This window comes from Myotis yumanensis, unplaced genomic scaffold (assembly GCF_028538775.1).
Source record: "Myotis yumanensis isolate MYYU_CA2020_CCGP unplaced genomic scaffold, mMyoYum1.0.hap1 SCAF_1, whole genome shotgun sequence".
Classification (NCBI taxonomy): domain Eukaryota; kingdom Metazoa; phylum Chordata; class Mammalia; order Chiroptera; family Vespertilionidae; genus Myotis; species Myotis yumanensis.
In genome coordinates, this window is record NW_027223752.1 from 172,195,871 (window position 1) to 172,222,271 (window position 26,401).

At 35.4% G+C, this 26,401-nt stretch overlaps 1 protein-coding gene across 1 annotated transcript in view; it reads right to left on the minus strand.

Moving 5' to 3' along the window:
* MTTP (microsomal triglyceride transfer protein) overlaps positions 1-26,401 on the minus strand; it is a 48,277-nt gene that overhangs the window by 21,061 nt on the left and 815 nt on the right. Inside the window, exons 2-10 of the mRNA XM_070392259.1 lie at positions 21,202-21,389; positions 19,777-19,920; positions 13,873-13,980; positions 12,269-12,385; positions 11,834-11,973; positions 9,759-9,909; positions 7,149-7,306; positions 3,545-3,713; positions 2,407-2,514 (exon numbers count right to left, since the gene is read on the minus strand). Coding sequence (XP_070248360.1) covers positions 2,407-2,514; positions 3,545-3,713; positions 7,149-7,306; positions 9,759-9,909; positions 11,834-11,973; positions 12,269-12,385; positions 13,873-13,980; positions 19,777-19,920; positions 21,202-21,389 — 1,283 coding nt within the window. The remainder of the gene's footprint in view (positions 1-2,406; positions 2,515-3,544; positions 3,714-7,148; positions 7,307-9,758; positions 9,910-11,833; positions 11,974-12,268; positions 12,386-13,872; positions 13,981-19,776; positions 19,921-21,201; positions 21,390-26,401) is intronic.

Sequence of the window (26,401 nt, forward strand, 5' to 3'; positions counted from 1 at the left end):
ACTTTGCTAGGTACTTTTCAAATATGTTCTTTAAGCAGAAAATTACTTTTTCCCTGGCCTAGAAATATAGGAATTGAGTACAAGTTAATAATTTAATGGAAAACCAAAATAGGGACCTCTGGGTTTATCTTTGCTACTATGTATGTTTTAGGGCTTCAGTTTCATCATTAAAATAAAGATTCCTAAGACCTAATCATCTATAGGATTTGTAAACTCTGAAATTGGGCTGCAGGCACACGCAAAAACAAACACACGTGCACAAACCAGGGTGGGGGCAGGAGGTGCAGGGCTGGAGGAGACAGAAAAGGTCTCTGACTGGAAGGAAAGATACTCTATTTTCTCTATGCCGGTTACCTATGCCAACTATCAGACTGATAAAGACACACTAAAAGTTTGACAACATACTCTGTTATTGAGGTTGTGGGGAAACAGGTATTACCATAGATTGCTGCTAAAAGCATAACATGATATGACTCTTATAGAGGATAATTTGGCAAAAGCTAACAAATCTGCATTTTGATCCTGAAGCTACAGTTCCAACAATAAGAAAAAGAAATGTACCTAAGATTATTCATTTTAGCATTATTTGTAATAACAAAAGAGTGGAAACCACCTAACAACCACACATAAGAGACACTGCATACACTGTGCTACATCAACACAATGGAGTGCTAGACAGTTGTAAAAAAGAAAGAGGAAGATCTCTCTTAAACCACACGGGGTGATTTTCAGGACGTACAGTTGGTGAAAAAAAATAAGGTAGGAGAAAGTGTATACAGAGCGCTATATTTGTGCAAGAAAAAGGAAATGACAGATGTGTGTACATCTGCTTACTGTTGCACAGAGAAACACAGGAAGGAGAAACCAAAAACTAATACTACTACTTATGCAGAGAAGTTGGTGAGCATGGGTGGAAGAGAATGAGACATATATATTTTGTGCTCCAGCTCCACCGAATTTCTTACTGTTCCCAAGTATACCAGGCACATTTTGACTTTGGGCCTTTTCATACATAGCTGTTTTTTTCCTAGAATGTCCGTTATTCTATACTGCCATCTCTTCACCTACAGAGCTCTTCTTGACTAAGCTCAAATATTAATTACTTTTTGGTGAAACCTTCCCCAGCAGCCCAAACAGAATAGTTTGTTACATCTTCTGTATTCTTAGAGCACCCTTTTTATATTTCAATATTATTGTATTTATCTGTTTGTGTTTGATAAACAAACTAGTTATTTGAAGATAGTAGAACATCTTATGTGTCTTTACATTAAGGGACTAGCATCATACCTAGCACAGAGTAAATGCTCATCAAATACTACTGGATGGATGTTTTTATATGTGAGTTTTGTCTTTAGACAAGATATTTAATATATTATTGCTGAAGTATATAATCTACTCAAATAATTGTGGATATATAATAAGAAGTCACAGTTCTTTAATATCATAAAAATTATACAAATTTGATTTCTGTCAGATCTTAATAAGATACTCAAACATTTTCAATACCATTTTCTGTGATCTTTTCAAAACTCATTTACATTTTAGTTATGAGTTGTCTCTTTTGGAACTATTTTGTTTTAAGAACGTTCTCTTTTTATTGTTTTTATAGCAAGTACTCAGTAAGCAAAATAGTATGGTGATGTCTTTTGAAGATAGAGGAAAAATGCTGACTGGAACCTAACTAATCTAATAAATGTAGACAGAAAAAAAGACTATGTTTTTATGTATTCAGCATCTTTAATCTACTTACACTATAGAAAGATGGGCTATGTTGGATAATAATCCATTTGGATTTTCCATACTTAGCTATGCTTACAAAGTGAGTGTTTTATTTTAATGAGAAAGACATTAAAATTGATAGTCCACTCAGGCAAGTGAAGAAGCTTTGAGTAAATGAAATTAAAAATAAAATGTAAAGTCCTCAGTAAATAAAGGTAAATAATTTCCACCATCAAAACTCAAAACCACAAACCATAATTACTGCTCTAGGAGAGAGCCCTAGAGTCTAATATTTTTCTAATAACTAGAACTAAACCCTACATATTGTTCAAAACTGAGTACACAGTGGGCACATAATAAATACATATTGATGGGGGATTAATAAATGATTCACTTTTTAGCAAGTATTTATTGAACATTATCTATGTACTAAATACCATTTTAAGCATCTGGCATTGAAAAAAAGGAAGATCCAATTTTTCATGGAGGTTACATTTCAGTGGGAGACAATAAACATAATAAATAACTGAATTGTAAAGTGTGTCAGATGGCAATAATGGCTATGCAAACAGAGAAAGTAGAGCAGGGTAGAGGGGATTAGGAGTAGCAGTGGTGGGCAGCATGTGAGTGTTAAATAGGATGGTCTGGAGCTGCCTAGGTAACACATGAGATGGGATTCACACTTACTTTGAGTTTGCAGCCATCGCTCTGACACAGCTTCCTGACAAGGGCCCCGATGGTGATCATAACACTTTCTCTGATGTCATTGCTCGCAAAGGAACCTTTGAACTTACTCTATTAGCCAAAAAGGGATAAAATAAGTTATCAAACTGTTTAAACATTTCCAAGGGATATTTTTTTTTTAGTTAAGAAATAAAGTAACCAGTGCCTGAGGAAATTACGTTACTAGATTGCAAACTCCCCTTTCCAGATATTCTTAACGTTGGTCTATGAACCCAGTGATGGCGAACCTATGACACACGTGTCAGAGGTGACACTCAAACTCATTTTTTTGGTTGATTTTTCTTTGTTAAATGGCATTTAAATATATAAAATAAATATCAAAAATATAAATCTTTGTTTTACTATGGTTGCAAAGATCAAAAGATTTCTGTATGTGACACAGCACCAGAGTTAAGTTAGGGTTTTTCAAAATGCTGACACGCCCAGCTCAAAAGATTCGCCATCACTGCCTAGAAGTTTATGGATTGGATTCATTGGTTCAGTGAACAAAAACAAACAAACAAAGGCCTGTAAAATTTTATGCATGGGTGTAAAGGAACTTCGTTACTTTTATCAGATTCTTAAATAGACCCATTTTCCCAAAAGATTATGAACTGTTCGATTAGATCATAAGTGGGTAAATGTACATAAGAAAAAAAAATCTTGGGCCCAAGAGAAGTCTAGCTTTTATTTCCAATGTAAATTGTTTAATATCAGAAGACTGGTATCTCTTCCACACACTGTGTATTAAATACCATGGAGATCTTTGAAGTCAAAACAAATATTTTAAAATAAATTTTTGAATTAACCAAGGCTTCTCCCCTCTGAAATTTTGTATTATATGATTGGCAAACACAGTCCTTAAATTTCTGTAAAGTATACTTTGTTATTTAGAGGAATTGCAAAGAAGACACTATGAGATAATTTACTATAGAGTTAATAATTAATGAATAAAAATAGTCCAATAGAATTTGAATATGAATAATCAGAAGGCTCTTGTTCTGCCTTCATTCTGATGCACACAACTTTTAATTACTGCTTCGATTGCTGAGAGCTTTTTAGTGGTGAGAGCCTTCACTTTCCCAGTGTCCATCTGACTTACAATGAGGGCTCTCAGGAGTTCTTCGTCAGGATGGGAGGCAAATCCGCAGGCATAGAGAAACCTCTCCTGAAGGATAACGTTACTGCTACTTTTGAAATCCAAAAAGTCCAAAATCGCATCTAATGAGTCTGGGGTCTGAGCCGAGGTGACAGCATCCACCAGCTGCGGTCTATAAAAAAAGGCATCGTTACGGATGTCAATGTTTAGGGGGCTCACAGAACTGTTTAAAATCGCTACCATTTACAGACTCTCATTGGTTTGAATTTCCTAAAGAAGTGAACATTTTTTTATTTGTTTGTTTTGTTTTCTGCAGGGTTTTTTTTGCATTCTTAAAATTTTTTATTTTAAAGAAAATCGATTTTAAATATAATAATGTTACATGCAATAAACATTTACATTTCAAGAAACATGATTTTGAAAAATAATAATACTGCATACAATAAAAATTAATATTTCAAGAAAAAAGGATTTTAGGTATAATTATATTAACAAAACTGTACTAACATAGTATAATATCACAAAAATTGTAGGCAATATTAAAAATCTGCAAATAACAGGATTACTTCTATTGAATTCTAAAATATTTTTTTCCTCTGGTTCTATTTTGGTTCATCAGTTTATGTTGTTCATTATATTCCACAAATGAGTGAGATCATGTGATATCTATCTTTCGCTGACTGGCTTATTTTGCTTAGCATAATGCTGAACAAAAGAATAACTGCCTCAAAAAGACCACCCACATTTTATTTTAAACCTCTCTTTTAACTGCCCTCTCTCTCATTCAATGTATACTCAGAAAATACAAACAACCAATTTTAGTATTTTAATCTAAACCAAATATAATTTGGAGATTTGTAAATAAAAAGTATATAAATAAAATTATAAATTCATTTCAAATTCTTTTCTATATGAGTAATACATAAAATCCCCCCAAATTGATTATTTCTCTAATTAGCTTTGTAAATATACTCATTCCCCAATTGTCTAATTTAACTAGGGTAGTATTATTTAACAGAAAGCTGGGAGCGTCTTTTAGCTTTAATTTATATCCAAGGGAGAAAGCTTTCCTCACTTTTTAAAAAAATAAAAAGCCCCATGGTATAGTTCAGCCATAAGACTATGTGTGAGCAGAACAAAAGTCCTATAGGAAAGTTCTAGTACGTTTTCCACCATCAAGAATCTTTGGTTTGCTGAGTCTGGGATGATAAAATTTCAGGAGCTTTCATTTTATTATATTTTATTCCACATCCATATAAACACACCATACATGGTGCACTGTTTTATATTTTTAAAAAAGACTTACTTGTACTATGTAATTTTGAACCCAACAAAAACCCAGTGAATGAAACAGAGAGTGAGAGAGAGATACTTATTAAGTGTCTATTATACTAGCACTGCATTAGAAATTTTAGGTATGTAACCTCTCTTTGCTTTAATATCTTCATTTGTAACACAGGGCTAAAAATAGTAGTCACTTTAGGATTGTTGGGAGGATTAAATTACGTCATCTATGTAAAACACTTAGAATAATGCTTGGCACATTATAAATGCTATATAAATACATGCTCTTATTAATATGATCGCCTCACTGAACATCTCTGTCAATTCAATACTAATATCCCCCTGGTAGATAAGGAAACAGACTCAGAGATATCAAGTCATTTGTTCAAGGTCCCACAGCTGATAAAAGTATAGTTCGTACTGGAATTCAGGTTTTCCTGACTCTGGAGTTCAGGGGGAAAAAAAAATTCTCTTCTTCTTGGGTTATTGAGTCCTTTGAACTGTCTACTATTGCTCTCTGTGTGTGTGTAACTTGGCCAATTTCCACTTTTGATTATGTTAATGGCTAGTTTTAATTATATCGCTGTTTCCCAAAGTGATTTCCATGCAACACTAGTCCTACAAAATGCTTTAAGAAAAGGTATTTTCAAGGTCATGTGAGCTTAGGAAATGTTTAAGGAAACTTACACCTAAGCTTATCAGATTAAAGATGTTACAAATGTCTGTAGCAAAGAAAACTATTTGACTTGGTTTCACCCAGTATTCAACTTAGTTACTCACAGAATCCTTTCCTCTTGGCAAACTTGCTAATATTCTGTAAATTACAAGATCCATACAATAGACACTTTGGGAAATCTTACATTCCACCACCCTGCCTTTCACTATCTTACAAAACATAAATGAAATTATTCTCTGTATTTTACAAATGTTGAAAGTGAGGCTTAGGGAGCCTAAATGTAAATGACTTGCTTGAAGATTATACACTGTTGGAAGTCGAATTTAAAACCAGGTCTTCTGATTGCAGTTCAACCTCATGCCTTTCTACTATCTTATGCTACATGCGTGTTACATATGATATGGTATGATATTATGTAAATAAGCTGATTTAGAAAATACATTAGGAAGTCATCCAAATTATTGTTGCCTTAAGATTTTTAGGATACAAATAAGGTTAAAGTTTAGTTTAATCCCTATTATAAATTAGAGCTAATTTTGCACTTTCCTTGTTAGTATTTTTATCTTTGATCTAAAGAGAAATCATCCTGCCAATATATTTTGAAGTTCTATAATGAAAACAGAGTCTGAAAATTTATGATTTTGTACATCTTTTAACTTCTGCTTTAAATATTTATTTTTGAAGGGAGCCACCAACTTGGGTGGTTCGTTATACGAAATTCCTATAATTTTTTTTAATGTCCTCAAGGCAAGTAAATAACAAATACATTCAAGAATAAACAGACTTCTCAGGAAAAAAAACTAAATTCTCTTCTTCTTGAGTAATTAAGTCCTTTGAATTCAGTGTCTACTACTGCTCTGTGTGTTTGTAACTTGGCCAATTTCTACTTTTGATTATGTTAATGGCCAGTTTTCAATGTTTGTCAAATTAGTTGAGCCATGTTCTAGATCATCAATTAGGACAAGTAGTATCATATAGCTGAATTTGTATTTACAGAAAAATTTACTTAACTACCAAAAATGCTCATATTTATAGACCACGTAAATTTGAGAATTAAGTCAACTCTCTCAATTATGCATGTGTAATGAATCACTCTTGCATCAAATATCCAAATTATGTACATATTTCTTTTGTTTAGATTCTTTTAGCTATTTACCTAAGTTTGCACTATTCCATATAAAGCATGGCTTTGATTGAGCTGATCACTGTTTTTTAAATAAAAGCACATTTTTCTGTGGAAAAATTCATACTTTTTTGTTTTTATAACGAACTCTGAAATCTTTTCAAGTGTCAATGAATAGCTCCCAGAACAAAATTTCAAAAACAGTGAGGCGGCATGGGTAGCATGGCGCTATGATGAAGTCCTTCCCTATATCTTTGTACCAATCTAGACCTGATTTACTCATGCACACTAAAAAAATAGTCCATTCTGAGTCACTGCTGAAAACTTGTTATTGCATTTCTGGTTAAGTCAGCATTAGATGACTGCATTGTGTCATAACTGTTCAAAGAAAATGCAAAACAACAAAATAACTGATTTGGAGGTGGGGCAGTTGGTTAAAAAGAGGTGTTTCCTGCTTAATAAAAAGAAAACAACCCAGAATTGCTTTCCTACAGACAACCTCACACAGTGTTCCCGGAACTTACAGAACGTCCTTGTTTTCAGTCTTTAGGATCTGGAGGATCTCTTCTTTCTTTGCAGTCCTGAGGTGCTGAATAAAGGCCAGGAAGTTTCTGACGGCTTCAGCCTTGGAGAGGTTGTCAGGCTGTAGGTGTTTTCTGATGGACTGCCAGTGCTCCGAGAGCTGCAAGACAGGGCTGCAGGCTCATCCCCCATTCATAATTTAGAACATCCACATTTACAAGCGATATCCTCCCCAGAAATAAATTTTTCCTTGTATCTGACAAGCAAAAGAGCATTTGGTATCTTGCCTCAATATACCTGATTGCCCCCTGCCCACTCCTGTGACCCTCAGAGGCAAGTAGAGGGGGCTGCTACCCTTGTGTATGATTCTTCTGTAGGAGGACTGTTTTTTGTCTATTAGTAGTTAGCTCAAAGGACCTTCGGCTTCCAGGCCTATAGGTCATTCCATTGTTATAACCAGGGAATTATATCTGAGGCCAGGCTTTGACTTCCACAGTGAAACTGTGCAGAATTTTCATTAACAGCAGAATATGTTGGAGGGCAAAACATTTAGAACTGTGAAGGTTTCTTATATACTGGGACCTCACTGAAAATCCATTTTTTTATAATAATTTCAGCTCTCTATTCTCTATTTTATTGTTTGCATGAAATGCTATGTTTTACTATTGCTAAGGTCTGGGCTGTATTCATTACTCATATCTATGGTAAGTACAACAGTATTTACATAACGGTAATTCTCACATACACTATTATTGTGCTACTGTGGTTTTAAGAATAGTAAATAGTTCTATTTAATGATATCATGTGACTTTGAAATAGGCTAAAGGACTTATTTTTCATAGTTTACCACTTTCCCCTTAGTTGTAAAGAATGTGTGAAATCCCATTAGTGACCTTTAACTTTAACTCTGGGATAATCAGCATGCTACCAGTTTCTAAATTATTCATTCCTTCTAATAAGCAATAGACATAATTTTCTCTTTTTCAAATCCCTTTGGTTATCTAATCTTAAGAGGATATTGCAAAGAAAAATTCCAGCTATACTTAGCTAAAAATTTACTGGGTCATTCGTGAGAGCAGAGAGCATATCAATATGAAGTTCAGATTTGTTTTTCTTTAAAGGGTTGTAATGGTGACATTATACTGAAGTTGAAAAAGCAAATTCCTTAAAGACATAAATCCTTCCTATAATAATGAAGAAATAGTTATAAAAAATCTTAGATGGTCCATAATATTTGATAACTATGGGGAGAAACTAATAGTTCCATAAGAAAAGCTGATTGGTTTCATTAGTCACTTTCCTAAATAATTTTCATCTCATGTGACATTAGAAAATTACGCTGGAACATTACATGATATATGGAAGAAAAGCAAAAGAAAAAACAAAGTTTGAGATGGTGATTTTCTGTTTTATTTTGTTTTCTCTTAATTCAACTTTGGTATATTTGAAGACACTATAAGGAATTAGTGCCTTGTACTTAAAGCAAATTATCATATTGGTTCTTGATGATTCTACTTTACTGAACACTAATAATATCCCAGGGAAGCGTATATTCTCGTACCTATGAACAGAGCATGAAGCCAAGGGTTTGCTCTCCTGACAACAGATTAACTGTTAGGAAGTACAGGACCCTAAAGTCATTTCTGTGGCCATACATCACAACAAATTCGTGCAATAAATGAAATTTCTCTTTGTTGGATTACAAATGTTACAAGATGATCTACCCTTTGCTTTGGGGATGTGCTATCTCATCCTGGCTGTAATTGTAGGGGAGGTTGGAGTGTGGTAAAGAAGCATTCCTTCATTTAGGTAGAGGGCTAGGTATCCTTTATTTTGTCCTCACAGCAATACTGAGAACACTGAGCTTGCTCAGTAATACATTTCACCTGTGGACATATTGTTACTAAGTGGAAGAACTTTCAGGATTCAGATGCCTGTCCATACTCTTGATACCATATGCTTCCCCCTAACTTCAGTAAGCCATTATTTCCCCTGAATTTCTTAAAAGGTGTTACTTTTAAGAAACTGTCATTAAGTCATAACATTTTTTTTATTTCAGACTAGAGGCCTGGTGCATGAAATTCATGCACTCTGGTGAGGGGGTGGGCCTCAGCCCAACCTGCACCCTCTCACAGTCCAGAAGCCCTCAGAGGATGTCAGACTGCCAGGGGAGCGGGCCTAAGCCAGCAGTCAGACATCCTTAGTGTTGCTACGGAGGCAGGAGAATCTCCCACCACCGCCACTGCACTCACCAGCTGTGAGCCCAGCTTCTGGCTGAGCGGCCCTCCCCCTGTGGGAGGGCACTGACCACCAGGGGGCAGCTCCTGCGTTGAGCATCTGCCCACTGGTGGTCAACCCGCATCATAGCGATTGGTTGTTCTGCCGTTTGGTCAATTTGCATATTAGCCTTTTATTATATAGGATGGGTGGATAATTATTTGTTAATTATTGTTATGCATCAACTTAGATACATACTATTAGGCTACTGTCATTATAATTCTGTAGTGGCTGGTAGTCCTTTATAAACTTACTTCACAAAATTAGAGAGAAAAGTAAAATAGAATTCTAAGCCATGATTATTCCCATATTTGGCTGTAACTGTTCACACTTACAGAAGGACATCCTTTACACTCGCTCTGGAACACCTGCCCCTCAATGGGAAGGGCCTTGTACTTTGAATCAACTGCTTTAATTATGGCTGCTATGTGCTTTCCAGACATTAGTCTTGGGCCTGCTTCAGTCGTCTTCAGCTCTAATTTCTGCCTGAATAACCAAGGAAGATAAATATCACATCAGCAGAATTCTTTTGAGTGAACAAGCTACTAATTGCCATTTTTGGGGCACACAAGATACTAATTTATTCAAGTTGCGTTAAGGCCATGTCTTTTAAACTGCGATGTCTCCAACGGTAACACAAACCTCAAGATAATTATAAAATCCTTCCGAAGCAATAATTTTATTCAAAGATTGAAATTTTAAGGGTGGATTTTCAAAATATAATGACAAGAGAATACAGAGAAGAAAGTTTGCATGGATGCTTAACAAGATATGCAATGTCACCTCTTTCGAATTTGACCTACCTTTCTGAAAATGGTATCTTTAAGACAACCACATGTCACTTAATAACTAAGACAATTTGGAAATCTTTATTTTCCAAAAATGGCCTTGATAATATTCTTGTCGAATATGATCTTTTAGAACCTCTCTCCCAGCAAGAGGTAGAGTATACATCTCTCTCCTTGAGTCTGGGCAGGGTCTCTGACTGTCCCAATAATAGATAGTAGAAGTGACACTACATGACTATTAAAGCTAAGTCGTCAAAGGGAATTCAGCTTTCGTCTGGCATGCTAGCAGCACGTGCACCTTTGCAGACTTAATTGCCATGTGAGAAGTCTGGCTCCCTGAAGCTGCCATGTTGAGAAGCCACATGGAGATAAAGAGAGATGCATGAGGAGCCTCAGTAGTTTGTGTCTTTCCAGTCCAGATACCAGGGAGGTGAGGGAGCAACCTCTGAAAAGGTCTGGTCAGTGACTACCTGCAACTGCGTAACAGACACCAAGCAAGGCATTCCTAGTGGGTACAGCAAGCCCCAGACTTAGAAAGAACAATAACATGAATGCTGCTTCTTACACCACTAAATTTGGAGTGGTTTGTTATAGAGCAGTGATGGCGAACCTTTTGAGCTCGGCGTGTCAGCATTTTGAAAAACCCTAACTTAACTCTGGTGTCGTGTCACATATAGAATTTTTTTTATCTTTGCAACAATAGTAAAACAAAGATTTATATTTTTGATATTTATTTTATATATTTAAATGCCATTTAACAAAGAAAAATCAACCAAAAAAATGAGTTCGCGTGTCACCTCTGACACGCGTGTCATAGGTTCGCCATCACTGTTAAAGAGCAATGAAGACCTTAAAGACCTGATTAGTAATTAAAAATATTAATTTCTATGAAAACAATAGTAGAATACAAAATTCTATTCCAGATGAGACTTCAATAACATTTCAGAAATTTTAGGCACCTCTCCCAAGATTTTGCATCCATTCATCTCTGACATGACAGCTACTTTAGAGGAAATAGTTGTGAAATAATGTCATAAAACATAATACATTTAATGCTAAAATAATGTTCTTCTAAATTAAAATCTGAAAATAACACATACTATTAGATTTGAAATTCTAATTCTTAAGCCTGTGAGACCTATTCTGACCAAAGAACTTTTCTCAAATTGGAACAACAAGCTTGAATATGTAAGTACTATCAATCATATAAAAATTGTCACATCACTTTACTATGAATCGTTTTATGTGTTTCTTAACAACAGTAACAAAAGAAAAATCTCAAGGAGAGAACACGCAAATGCCACTACCTTTTTAATACTAACACTGAAAACATTTGACAGAGAAATTAGAAAATAAACTAGAATAAATCAGATTGCCTTTTTAAAATTCAAATTATATTTAGTAAACAATTAATTTTTAATGAAATTGTATTTTAAAATAATATTTAGTACATGTGATACTTATTGTAGGTAATGTGAAAAATAAAATATGTGCAAGATATAAATCACTGTTTTCAAGGAGCTCACAGTCAAAATGAGGAAGCACTGTATATACTTTAAAACCAAGTATAATAATTTATGAAAGAGGAATAAAGAAAATTTTAAATTTCAGCATTGTCTTACTTTGATACTATTTTGCCTGTAATGCTGCGTAGAAAATTCAGCCCAAAAGCATGTGTCTCTTCTGCAAGCACAGCTATAACAAAGCTGTCTTCTATCTTATAGGTAGTGACAGATGTGGCTTTTGAAGTGACACCCAAGACCTAAAAAGGCAAATATTTGTAGTTGTGACATTTAATCAGCTTTTAATCTTTGAATTAGGTCAAATACCAAACTATCTTTTAATCATCAAAGGAGCTTCCCCTTCACACCTCCCCTATCATTCAAACCTATAATATATTAAAATAAACCTGTTTATTTTATAATATGTAAAATTATACCCCACTTAAAAATTAGAAATGTTCCCAAATTACATCATTACCTTATCTTCTATTATTTCAAATTCAGCTCTACAAAATGTAATTATTTAGATGCTTTAAGAATGTGTATCAATCATACCTGATTTATAGCTGTAAATCCAGACCTTTCTATTTTGCATGAATCCAAGGCCTTAATTTTGATCACTTTGTCTTGATGACCCTGGTAGGTCACTTTACAATCCCCAGAGATATCTACCTAAAAATAAAGTAAAGATATAGTGTTTAGGATTTTCACATGGACCATTTGAATTCCAGAGGGAATTGGCTTGAAAATTGGGGTCCCTAATATGTCATGAGGGGTTGCCTTTTTGTCCAGGTTGACAAGTTAGGAAGACAGGAAGAAGTCAATGTTTCCTGCAGCAAGTGGATTCTTTTTCATCCTCTTTGGTTGAATCTTACTAGAGCCTTCTTAATGCCCAAGGAATAATAAAGAATTTCTGACTTCTCTCTAAAGTCTACTAAGAACTGGACAAATGGCATGGTCAAAACCAAAACCTCTGGTAAATGGGTAATTATGTGGTAAGGGAAGTTGACTTTTAATGGTATATCTAGGTTGTGCGTTGTTTGTGAGTGTGTGTGTGTGTGTGCCTTTTGACCAGCTGAGTATGATTAGAAATCTTTAAAAACCTGTTTGGATTAATTCAACTCATTATAAGTCACATCAACAAATTGAGTGTAGGCAAATGTCTCCCCATACAGGTTCTGTTTAGCTTATCCTGGCCTTTCAGCAGACCTCTGCCAGCACCACGCACACCCTCCATTCTAGCAGACTAACATTCCCTTGGCCCAGCCCTGCCATCAGATTTCCTCACTCTCTCCTGGGCTGTCTAAATTCAGGCTAGGGCCGAAACCGGTTTGGCTCAGTGGATAGAGCGTCGGCCTGCGGACTGAAAGGTCCCAGGTTCGATTCCGGTCAAGGGCATGTACCTGGGTTGCGGGCACATCCCCAGTGGGAGATGTGCAGGAGGCAGCTGGTCGATGTTTCTCTCTCATCGATGTTTCTAACTCTCTATCTCTCTCCCTTCCTCTCTGTAAAAAATCAATAAAAAATATATTTAAAAAAAAATAAATAAATAAATAAAAATAAATAAATTCAGGCTAGGAAACTTGGACTCAGCTCCACCTTTTACTCCAAGTGTGGTATTGGGGGAACCACATAAACTTCTCTAGTTTAACCTCAGTTCCTTCATCTAGTTCAACCTCAGTTCCTTCATCTGTAAAATGAAGGGGGTCAGTATAGACCAATCAGTTCTCAAACTGACAATGCATTCAAATTATCTGAGAAAACTGCTGAAATATAGATGCTCAGGTCCTCCCTAATCTAGTGAATCAGAATCTATAGTGAATCCTGGGAATCTATAGTTTTAATAAACTCCCCTTGGGATAGTGATACAAAGTGATGCCAATAGATGGGTCCCCACGTTTTTCTACATCTCTGTCTTTCAGTCACTCTATAAGTCTCCTCAGTGTAACTGAGTGGAGTTCCCTTTACCCTGTATTTGAGTACACACTGGTGTAAGTGGCAATTTGTTTCATGACCACCCAGCTTACCTTTACTGAGTATTACCATAGTAGTAACTTTTTAAAAAAAACTAACTTTCTACAAATAGAAAGCGATACAAATAATCTAGGGAACTCTATTGACAAATAAGATTCCGGATTTTTAATAATATTAGTAAGTACCTCATTGGTGGTCCCAGAGCTTAACTGCATCTGAAATAGGCTAGCCAGGCCTCTCTTGATATTTTCGATAGCCACTGGCTCATTTTCATATGAGTAGAAGTTTTTGACCTAAGGAAAGAAAAAGACAAATATAAATAAAGCAAAAATTCATTGTTTTTCATATTTGGTTAAGTAAGTGACAGGAAAGGTTCAGATTCTTATCCCTCTCAATTCTAGGAGAAAGAGATCTGGTACCGGGGTTTCTTTTATTGTGAAAAGATGCTATTTAAATTTCTTAAGAAACTAGACCATCAGAATATGAAATTGCAGGAGATGGATAATGAAGGCTCTGAACAAGATGGGCATAGCATAGGCTGGGATTTCTGTGAAAACAAGGATTGCTCAAGGAAGAGAAATCAGAAACATTATCTTTGAACATATCAACATATTTCCTTCTTGTAACTCTGCTTGAAACGAAAACTGACCAAGGTTTAAAACAACAAGGAAATAGGTTTTTAGAGGAGAATGGCAATCACCACTCTTGAGACTGCAGAGAAAGCACAGCCACCAAGTGCTTTGATAAGGGCCCAGGCGTGGCCATAATGCCCATGGGCACAATTCCACAGGGGTGATTTTCTCTGCCTGGCTCTCCACAGCATTTATGTTGGCTTTCAGTCTAAGCAGATACAGAAGGTGGGAAGATCTCAGGCTGATTGTGATTCCTGCATGGCCTGCTCCAGGCACTGCTTTGAGTTTCCCTTTAGAAGGCAGGAAAAAGAGGGTGGAATGAGGAGAGTGACTGATTTGGCTGCAGTAGTAAATGGCTTCCTTAGCTTTGTTTCATCCTTGATATTATTATAGGCACAGGGGTGATAACGACGTCTCATACCATTTTGATTATTTAGGTCATGTTTAAGAAATAAGGATAAAAATACAAAGAACATTTTCTGGAAACCAGGCTGTCATTTTTCACCCTGTATTAACTGAAAACACTTCACATGATTTAAAACTAGAGGATGGATATAGCTTCCTGTAAAAATTCCCAAGGTCTGTGGTAATTATAGCTGAGAACTTCTCCTAGAAATATCCTGAATACCTTCCTATTTTTCTTTAAAGCCAACCATGACTTCTCAAGTAAAACAGCTCCTTAATTGTGCAATGAACTCAATTAATACCAATCTGAACAATTCAGTCTATGTGAAAATTCTCCATAACATAGAAGAGAATATTTTGCCTGAATTATGCACAATTGCCTCAAATCTCTATTTTTATTTTCTACATATATTCTGCCTAATGATAGATTTACTAGGTACTTTATCCAACTCGTAATCAGTTTTAGTTATTACACTGGACAAACCTTAAGTTTTGGAATTGTGTTTGTCCAGGTAAAAAAGGAACTGGAATACTGACCTCAGCATCTGAAAATCTATGGTGTCATATTCTCAAACAAATCCCTGACAATTTCTCGGATCCCAGGCTGAGTTTCTGATGTTCTATTTTGTGAACTGGGTCTTCTTTTTTTTTTTAGGAATTACACTGTAACTTCCTTTTCAAATATTTCGGAGTATGTTATCTCCAGATATCATGTCTATTATAGGCTCATAACTGGATCGCTTGAGCCCGGATACAGTCAGAAGGCCCACTGGGTGGCACATGCTTATGGCCTGTGACTTTTTAGGCCTGAGTCTTAAATACTTTAGAAAGCAAGAGAAGCCATTAAGTGGGGAAAATACTTTTACTTATCATCCGTATCCTCACTGTCCTTCCAGGCTAAAAAATGATGTGCCTGAACAATTTATAAAGTTTGAACTAAAATTTCAGGAAACCCAGTTCTCAGATTTAATCTCTGGACTCTGCATAAGGTGAAGTGCTCTTCTGTTATTGACCCACTCCTATGGATCAAGATTTGCTCTTGACCACTAGTCCCTAATAAAAGACTGTTGGAGACTTTTTTTTTATTTTTCCTGGAAGGCTAAACTATGTAAACTATGAGACATAAAGAGAATTTTTTTCATTCTTTCTATTTTTATTACTTTCCTAGAACCACAAAAGTGGGCAAGTCTCTTTTTCCTTTATGACTGCTACTTTGGGGGCCTAAATTCTGTTCTCTTAGTGCAGATCATCGAGGACCAAACAGACAGCACTGGAATTTATATTAGCTAAATGTTAAAATTGTTAGAATTAACAAGCTTTTGATAATTAAAAAAAAATAGTAATTAAGTCAGAACATTGGAGTTCAATCCATGTGGCTATCACTGCAGTAATCTTACATTTATTATTTCACAGCAGGAACTAACTTTTATTACACTCAGGCCATAAAACTGATTTCTTCACTCGGTTTTGAAATGAGCTCTGAGTATCTAAGAGCACAGGACTCTTATCTAAATTCGGAGTCCCCAGAGCTCCCGGAGAGCCACAGTGGCACAACCCAGTGACAAACTAAGCCTTGAACCTGAGGAAACCAAACATAGAGAGAGGGGGGTGGGTTGCGGGGAAGGAGATGAGGTGCCTCTTCCTGCCAAATTTTGAGGGTCAATTTCCCTTTGAAATCAGTAGGGATTACTCATATTTTTTTCTTAGGGGCAAAAATGCTTCTGTACACTCCCTTAATTTATACATTCTTTAAAAACAAGAGAAAGCAAAATTACATTAACAGTAAAAATTTTAAAAAAGGATCCCAGCAAACAGAGATAAGTCATTTTTTTACTTAGCTGGAGTTATATCTCTAAACAGATCTTTGATACAAATGATACATAGGAACCAGCACATTGGAAAAAGGACAAGTGAAGAAGTCTATGAAGAATGAGAGTTTCAAGGTGTCACATTTAGTTGGGAGGCTCAGTGTGTGTACAGAAGCCACACTGCCAGATTCAGAGAGCAAACCAATGCCTAGAAACAACGCAAAACAAAGGGCTGACTCAGCAGCCACGTGGTTAATTTAATCAATACTGTCAGGGAAAGCCAGAAATGAAAATTCAGTAATTATCCAGTTCACTGGATTCGAACTTTAGGCCAAGAAGAATCCATGCTGTAACTTGAGGCATCTTTTGCTTGTCAGTATTAATCAACTTAAACAGAAAACTGTCATATTTCCAACTTCATTTATGAGTTATAGACAAAACTAGAGTCATGCCCTGACACTCAGGTAGGGGAGATAATTAGGCATGAAAAAAAGATGTTCAATAAATATGTATCTAAGTGTTTTAATCGGCTTTTAAAAAATCAGCTTTTATAATGTAAATGTGGGAGCTTAAAACAGTGGGCTCAGGAAAGACAAAAACTACATGCTAATGAGTATCCTTGAAATCACAGAAATTTCAGGGAATGAAATTTAATTCAAGCCTGGGGTAGAAAATATTCTTTAAAAAAACTGTCAATCAACAGTTCAAGCTTCCTTTTCCCATCTTTTCTCATAGTAAGCTGAAGAAGCAAGGGTTTAAAATAATGATCTTTCTGACAGTGATGTGGCTGAAAATTCCACATAGCTTCTTAGTCTCCAGGGTCATGGGTCTTTTTCCAGTAAGTTCTTTATCATATAATTGAAAGATACCACAATGTACTTTAACCTGTAAATCATCACAAGTCATAGCTCCTATAGAATTGGCACAGCGGAGTCACTGAAATAATGATGTGGCAGCTTCAGCCCAGCCTTTGAACAGTGAGGGAACCAAGTTCTTTCCTGTGTGTAACAAAAGACTTTGTACTCAACTGCTATCCAAGGGGCTATAAAATGATTGGTTGTCATTAAGCCTATAAATGCAATTAATATTTTATGGGCTCAAATGTTTTGCCACATGGGAAGGTCAGAGGAGAAAATGACAGCATTTCATGTTTTTAACAAAGTTATGGTGTGTGAAAATCATGTTAATAGATATGGTGAAGAATGAAATAGGGATGCTCAAGTCAACAAAAAAGGTGATATTTCCCCCACATGCTTTCCAGCTAGAAGATAGTATAACATGGTGGTTTGCAGCATAGATTCTAAAATTAGACCCTCTGTTTTAAATTCCAGTCCACCACTTGCCAGTTCTGTGACCCCAGGCAAATTTCTTCTCTTGACTTTGGTTTCCTCGTCTATTACAAGAGAACAAGAAAGCAGTATCTGCTTCCTAGGGTTGTCCCGAGGATAAAGGAGATAATTAATATAATGCCTTCAGTCAGTGCAGGCTTTGAGTGTGAAGTACTTTTAGCTATTACTAAGCAAACAATAAGCAAAGCCTTTCTCAAAAGCTGACTCATTTTAGCCCCATATCACCTTATTAGCTCATTCCTTTAGTTTACAAGCATCTATTGCATGCCCACTATGAGCAAAGCACTGGATATATAGACATAAACATAACTGCTGCCCACAAGAAGCTAACTGTTAATGTGTGTGACAAAGAGAGGATCACAATTCCCTGTGATAAATGCTTTCATGGCAATAAACCCAGGGAAGGAGGGGGTTTGAGAGAATGTTGGGAAAGGCGTCCCGACTGATGTACGATGTCAGTCAGTGCAAGGCATGGTTCTGGGTGCTGGGGGTAGAAGGGAGTCGAAGGGCATGAAGGTCACGGGAGGGCTGGGATATAAAGAATAGGAATTTTCTCTACTGAATCCCATGCTTTAGCAATGAACAGAAATGACCAAAAGAAAGTGATAAAGGCCATGAGTGAGCTACAAAGGGCGAAAGGGGTTGTTCTAAAGAGGACTATTTATTTCCAGCTGGCTAGAAGCACATGAGCTTTATAAAAGAAAGTCCCCTGAGCAAAACCTGGAACATGGTATTTTAACAAGTGGAGAAGAAGAGGAGCATTTTTTTGTCTTTCTTTTATCTTTATTGTTGAAAGTATTACAGATGTCCCCCCTCTTTTTTCTGAGATGTTGATTCATATTTGGTTGTAGGAGAGGCAACCACATAATAATCCTTCTTTTGCGAGCTCCTTTTTAGTACTTTATATAAAAACATGCACCATGATTAGAAATGTATTGCATGTCTAAATTTTATATTTTAAAGTATTTGTTTTCATCTTTATTTTGAATCTAGAACTTTTCAGTCTAGAGAAATTTTAGAGATCTGTAGAGTTTTAATTATAAGGGCCTTTTCTATTTTTCTACTTTAGTTACTAAAATTGAGCTTTCATCTTTATTAATGCATTTTATACATGTAAATGTAATATCTACACTTGTCATAAAACCACATATGTAATGCCTAATAATTCACTGATCACAATTGCTTCTCAATCCCAAACATATTAAGACCATTTTAATAATACAGTAGAATCAAATCACAAGTAACAACACTTACAGAATTTTCTGAGCAAATTTTCAAATAGATATTATAGTGTCCGTTCATTATGCATAAAGTGCTTTTCAAAGTCATAGTTTAGAAATAATCTCTATATGCTTCTTAAAAAAACACTAACTTAGAAATACCATATCCTTTCAAAAGCTTCAATTCTGTACTTTAGTCAGATATTGATATTCTCATAACAAGTTAATATCACATACCTGTGTTAGATTATTTCATTCATAATTTGTCTATTTTCCTGAATTTATTTAATCATCTGTGATAAATTTTTGCATTACAATATCTTTTTAATTCTTCTTAATTTAATAAAAAATGCACCTTTCAACTATCTCTTATCAACAATCTCTGTTATAAACAAGTACTTGATTTTACTGTACTATAAAGATTTTTATAAAATAGGGAACATAAATGGCTAGGAAATATAAATGAATTGAATGCCTCAATTTACTTCTGAAACATTTAATTTGCAACCTGTTTATTAGGTCTTGAAAAAATTTCATTTACCATAAAAGTAGTGATGCCATGATTGCCTAAGAATAATATCTACTATAAGGGAATAAAAATGTGAAATTGGAGAGAAAAAATGTGTGACCCCCCACACACCCCCGCCCCACCCCTGCCTCCCAAATCACTTTTACCTTTCCATGGACAAGATGAAGGAGCACAGGTCTTTGTAAAGCTTCCAAGTTTTCTTTTCTTATGATTTTGGCTGGATTTTTTCCTTTGAAAATGCTCTTCTCTCCCCTCTTCTGATTCACATTTTCAACATTTACATCTTTGATCTGGAATCATGGAAAGAAACCTATTAGAAAACTTTTCTGTTTCTGTTTTCATCAGATTCTCTGAGAAAAGAAAATGATAAAGCAATATGCAGGGTAGGCCATAATTTCTTCTGTTGTTTTTTCAATTTATGACTCAGAGAACCTAGCCATTAACTTTAAAAGAATGGAGAAGATATTCAACAATCAGATTTTTAAATTAGGTAAAAATACCTATACTTAAAGAAATTTGTGACTTCAGGTTTATAATAATTATGACTAGAAGATGGCTCTTTTATGTCATTGTCATTCATTTGTTTTGAACTGTTGTGATCTGATCTCTTCACTTTCTGTACCATTTGTTTGGGAGGAGTCCTGCCCTATTGTACTTCATCTGCATATGCAAAATTAAAGATGAAAAGTGTAATTACTGAATAAACGATACATAATATTTGCTGCAGAATACTTGCATTGAGGAATGGCTCAGAGAGATGGATGATGAAATTTTGATCCAATTTGGAAGGCACAATAGCTACTGGAGACATCCAAAGAAGCAAAGATAGCTTAATAAATATATTGCAATGACACCTCATTATAAAGTATAACAGCTTATTGGTTACAATAAAGCAAATTTTGGTTTGTGTACCTATTTCACATCAACATGTGAAAGATTAACAGACTTTACTAAAGAAATAATTTGCCTTTAGGTGCTTAAAAAGCAAATATGGGATCACCATATATTAAAACTGGGAAAAATCCCAGAGACTATCTAACTTGACCTCCTTTCTCAACCCATATATCTAAAACATTATAACTGACCAAACACTGCCATGCAGAGTACCACCCAGTTTTTCCTTAGAAAGAATACAGAATAGGCTTACTCCCTCATTGGTAATTCTACCTGTTATGTCAAGAAACTCAGGAAAACTGGGAGGTCCAATTTATCTCCTCTTTCAGGTACAGTAGTCTCAATTGTTTTTCACGTGACATCAATTCTAGATTCCTGACTCCCAGAACATTTAAAATGGATTCTAGTTTAATGTGTCTATTAATATGACACATAGAACTGGACATCATACTCTAGTTACTCACCAGCATATGACTTCTTTTTGCCTACTTCAACAATTTGGAAAGATTCAGATCACTTTTGATTAGTAAACACTTTAGCTATATGTGTTTTAGAGACAGAAAACAAACTAAATGGTTGTACAACCAAGAACATAAAACAAGTGCTATTGAATGGTACACGTCTCAAGGACTTTGCTGACATATAATGTTTGCATCTTTCTGGTAGAAAATGCCCACCGTGATTTGGATCAGTTGGTCATCATCACCATCAGGATTCCTCCATAGTAAGACGACGTCCACATTGGATGAAATTCGGTAACCCACACTGTCTTGGAGCTTTCCTTTGCCCTGATTCACAAAAACTTCAGTGGAGTATGTGAGTTTGTACAGCCGGTCATTATTTAAAGAGAGACCAGTTGTGTGACCTGCATAAAGATAGTGAAACAAGTCAAGTCTTAGTAACGAGGCATCCATCAGCCCAGGAATGTGCTGTCTTGAAATTGAAGCATTCTCATCTAGTAGAGTCATGCCCAGTGGGAGCTCAGTGAGTATTTGTTAAATGAAAGGTGATTCTACTTCTCCATCTGCTAAAATCATTGGCTTGAACAGTAACAACAAAAACAAGAAACAATAAGCTTCCATTTCATAAACCTTCATTTGTATCCCTAATCAATAATCAGATTATCTAAGTATTTCTCTGATTGAACTATAGAATATTGTTAAAGAAGTGTCACTGTATTGCTTTAAGTTATATGATTTCTCCCCTACCACCCACCTCAATTCATCAAGGTATAATAAATATGATTTTAAGTAGAGGTTCAGCCCTGGGATTGCTTTATAAAATTAATACAAACCATTTGTAAATAAATGTAATGGCTCATTGCCAAAGTTATTTTAGGGGTCAGAAGGCAGTTCCTTTAATTGGATGTTTTGAATATTTAAAGAATATCCCTCCAATGCAATTTACTCTGTCAATTTAATTAGTAAACTTTTAGTACAAAGGTACATTTCAATGTTATACATATGTTAAGTTTAAATTAGCTGTGACTGAATAAAATGATGTTTCACTACATAAAACCTTAACACAGGCTTTAATTTGACAGGCAATTTAATATCAAATAGTATAAAAGTCAGTATTGTGAGCCAAAAAAGTTGATACATGGAGATCACACACTCTTCAATTCAGTTTAATTTAATTCAAAAAATGGGAGTAGGATAAAGTTTTTCTTAGGGATGACTTGAAGTTTACAGTCTTACCAATTTTTTTCTTTGCATATTTCCTATCTATAGCTCTCAGGAGGTAGTTAAAAAGATTTCAGTATACATTTTTCCTCAGTGCTAATCAGGTTGCATCTCCTAGTTAACTATAATAGGCAACCATAACTCCCCCCACCCTCAGGACATATGCACATGAGGGAGGTCAGGAAAGGAGGTTAAGATGAGTAGGCCAGAAATGAGATAGTTGAGAAAAAAAAGTAAAATTAAAAGTCGAAAAATTTAAGAAAACCTCTGAAAAGTCTTTACCATCTACTGTCTCTATCATCTAATACAGCACCTACTGCCCAGAGGAAAAAATGGTCAAAATACATTGTCTCTAATAAACTAAGAGTTCTATGTGCATTAATATACAGGGTGTCCCCCCAAAAATGTATGCACACTTTACCAGCTGATAGCTCAATTTTGAAAATGAAATGTACTTTAATAAAAACTGCCTTTATTCAAAGTGTTTGTATATATTTTGGGGGGACACCTATATTTAATCCTCACAAGAACTTAATAGGTATCATTATTAATCACATTTCATACATAAGGAAACTGAGGGACACAGAGATTATACATTTTATCCAAGATCACCCAGACAGTTAGGGGTGGAGTCAGGATGTGAACCCAGGCTTGTCTGGCTTTAGAGATCATGCTCTTCTCTATACCATACTTATCTACACCTTCAGGTTGAACTCTATTTCTAGGGAGTGAGCTAGGAATTCATTCATTCATTCATTCATTCACTCATTCAACAAGGATGTACTGAGCATCCATGGGGTGGTGGGCACCTTTCTAGGCTCTGGAGCTACACCAGTTAACGAGCAGATAAAATGTCTACCTTTGTGGAGTTTATAAGGAGGAGATGGGCAATAGCTTATATACTTATAAGCAATAAAAGTATATAAAGAAAAATGAAACAGAAAAGGGACTGGAGATACTGAGAGAAAGACCTTTGTTGAGAAGGTAATATTCTGGGCAAAGGCTTTAGGCTACTCATGTGGATAGATATCTGTGGGGAGGGCATCTCCACACTCCTACCACCCATCCTCCCCACAGAAGGAATAGCAGTTCAAAGGCCCTGAGGAAAGTTCATGCAGGTGTAATGGAGGAACAGCTGGGAGGTCAAAGAGGCTGGGACTGACTAAGTGAAAGACAGCATAAGGAAGTGAGGTCAAATAGGTACCTATAGGTGGCAGGGAGATCTGGGGCAAAGACCTTTGCATAGATTTAGAATTTGACTCTGAGTAGATATGTGGCAAAGTTATGTGATCTAACAAACCTTCAAAGAAATGGGATAAGGAATCAAGAACTAGGAATCAGGAAAAGGAAGTGTGGAAGTGGGTATCCAAGTGTATAAACACAAAAATAGACCATATCCAAGCAACAAGTCAGAACCTCAGCTATGAGATACAGAAGGCAGAAAAGGTCAGGAGAAACTTTGAAGGAGATGAAATCTATGACTCCCTCTAGCCTTCCTTACCTCTCTGCCTCTTCTACAGTCCAAGTAGGGACACTCCTGCAGGTTCAAACATTAGCTTTCTGGCCAGGAATGATATTTTGGGCAGAGAGGCCTTATTTTAATGACATGTATAGAATTCCACACAAGGCATACAGGAAATACATGTTTTCTTATCTAATCCTCACAGTCATTCTGAAAGATAGGCATTATATGACAGCCAAAAAAAGCTGAGTCTGCATTAAACTCAACAGAGCAGATATAATGCAGAATTTGACACTTAAATTTACTGAGATCCAAGTTTCATGGACTAATGAAGGTGATTGGTGATTGAAGTTACTATGAAAAGTTTGTAGAAAGGTAGCCTCCCTTACATTCTGAAGCTTTCCAAACTATTGTGTTGACCATTTTTTCTTACTTTGACTTTACTGGACAATAGAATGTGAAAAGGGGCAACAAGATTAGTTTTTGATTATGACTAATTAGTGATAAAACACAGGAAAGAATAAGCCTTGTTTCTCCTAGAACTTTTTCCTACCTCTTTCAACAGGAGATAAACCTAAAATGTTTCAAATAAATGGATTGTGCTGTAGTGTTGTCCCTATTATCCTTTCTTCTTTGATAAATATTTCTCTATTGGTTTGGAGACTGGCAACACTGGGCAATGGGGACATGTTCTATTTATATTGTTGACATAATTTCTTTCTTAAGGTATTGCTCTTTCGAGTATGCAGAATGGCATTTTTGAAGCTAATGTTAGATAAAACCAGAAGAGAAAGAGTCAATACCTCTTCAAGGTTCCCCTTTAAGTGCATCTAGAATTTTTAAGGGACTTAAAAACAACAAACTTAGTTTCAAACCTTTAGGAAATATGTTAAAATACTCATTTATCAAACCTAGATGAGCCCAATAGACAGTTCATTGGTTTAAGCAAGGAGACAAAATAGGGATTTAGGATTCCAACAGAAAACTATAAGGCTGGAAGTAGGGTAGGATGAAGGATAAGGCGGGGGGGGGGGGGGGGGGGGGGGGCGGCGGATTGAAGATGATTAACATAAATGAATTGAAAAGTATGGGGAAGGCCATGAACTGAGAGAAAGACTGGAAATGAAGAAACAGTTCAGGTTTAGAAGTGACAAGATTAAATAGAAAGTTTTTGTGTAGATTATGGAAAGTAAAAGTACTATAAAGAAAACCCAAAGAAGGCACTGAGAATAGATCCACTATTATAAAATATGATTCAGAAAAACTAGGGAAAACTTGAGGTTTCAGAATGTTCACACTCAGCATATCTCTTCTAAATAGACCTTCTTCCATACTAATTTGAATACCTTCCTCCATTCTCTTCACAGTTCAACATGCATTCAAAACCCACCCAAATCTGGGGATTTGCTAAGCGGTTGCATTGACAATTAAGTTTGAGGTGAGTTTTGAGGTGCTGCATGGGATCCCAAAAATTTATAATGGCCTTAAAGTAATTTCTTCCTAAGTAGTTTGCTTGTTAAATGTAAATCATTACAGAGAACAAGGAATTTATTACTGAGTCACAGTATATAATACAAAAGGTTATCACACCTAGGTAGAGGGAGAGCTGTCAAGTCCTGTACTTTTTATTTATGATATTTGGCATAAGCAGTTTGTACCATGAAGCTAATGGCACTTAGGCTTTGGGGCCCTCACTTGCCCAGGTTCATTTCAAGATCTTAGAAGGTGACACTAGCAATGTATACACATCTTTTTTTCAGTAACATTCACAAAAGTAAGGTATTTTTGCAATCTTTCCTAAAAAAATGTCCCATAAGTTGCATAATCTTCAGGTTCTAAAAATCTGGATTTACCACTGAACTTGTACACAACAAACTGTAGCCAACTGTCATCTTCTAAACCTGTGTGCTATTGTTGCCTATGTGTATTTTAAATCTTTATTAGTGCACGTATTTGAAAATATTAAGTTATCCAAACTTCTTATTTATAGGGTGGGGGGAAAAGAGAAACCCACAATAACTACTATATCTCAATTATTTTTTTTCAAAATAATCATGGTATATTAGGTTTGATATTATGTTGTAAAAATCACTCAGATTTCAAATATACAAGAGTTTATTTGACATAATAAAATAGTAAGCTCTCTATATAATTCTCAGATATAATTTACAAACCTTTACATTTTTCTCAAAACATTTTTTTTCATCTAAGTAAGGACTGTATCTTTAAATACCAAACATTTCAGAAACTGGTGAGAAATACTGTCTTTAATTCAAGAAAAAAAAGTGTCATTTGCTTATGTGAAATAATTTAAATTTAGCCCCCCATTTATTGTTCCCATAATAAAGATTGTCTTTTCCTCATGTGAAAATTTTCCATGCAAAAAATCTTGAGGAAAAACTTCAGTTTGTCATCAAAAACCAATTATTCCAAATTAGTTTTAGGAGTTTACAAATCAACTGTTTTATATCAATTACTTAGAGTACATAGTTATTCAAATTGGACCTTATTATGCTAAATGATGTGTTAGATCAATTACCTTTGATAGTACACCCGCTTAAGAGACTATAAAAAAGTGATAATTTTACAGGCATAACATTTAGAAACCCAAGGAGTGTATTAACTAGTGATTTAAAACAAGATTCCATATTAATACAATCATACTTCTCTTTGAAATTACAACTCCTGTTTTTTCTCTTTCAAAGGTCTAATTCATCGGTGTGTGTTTTTTAA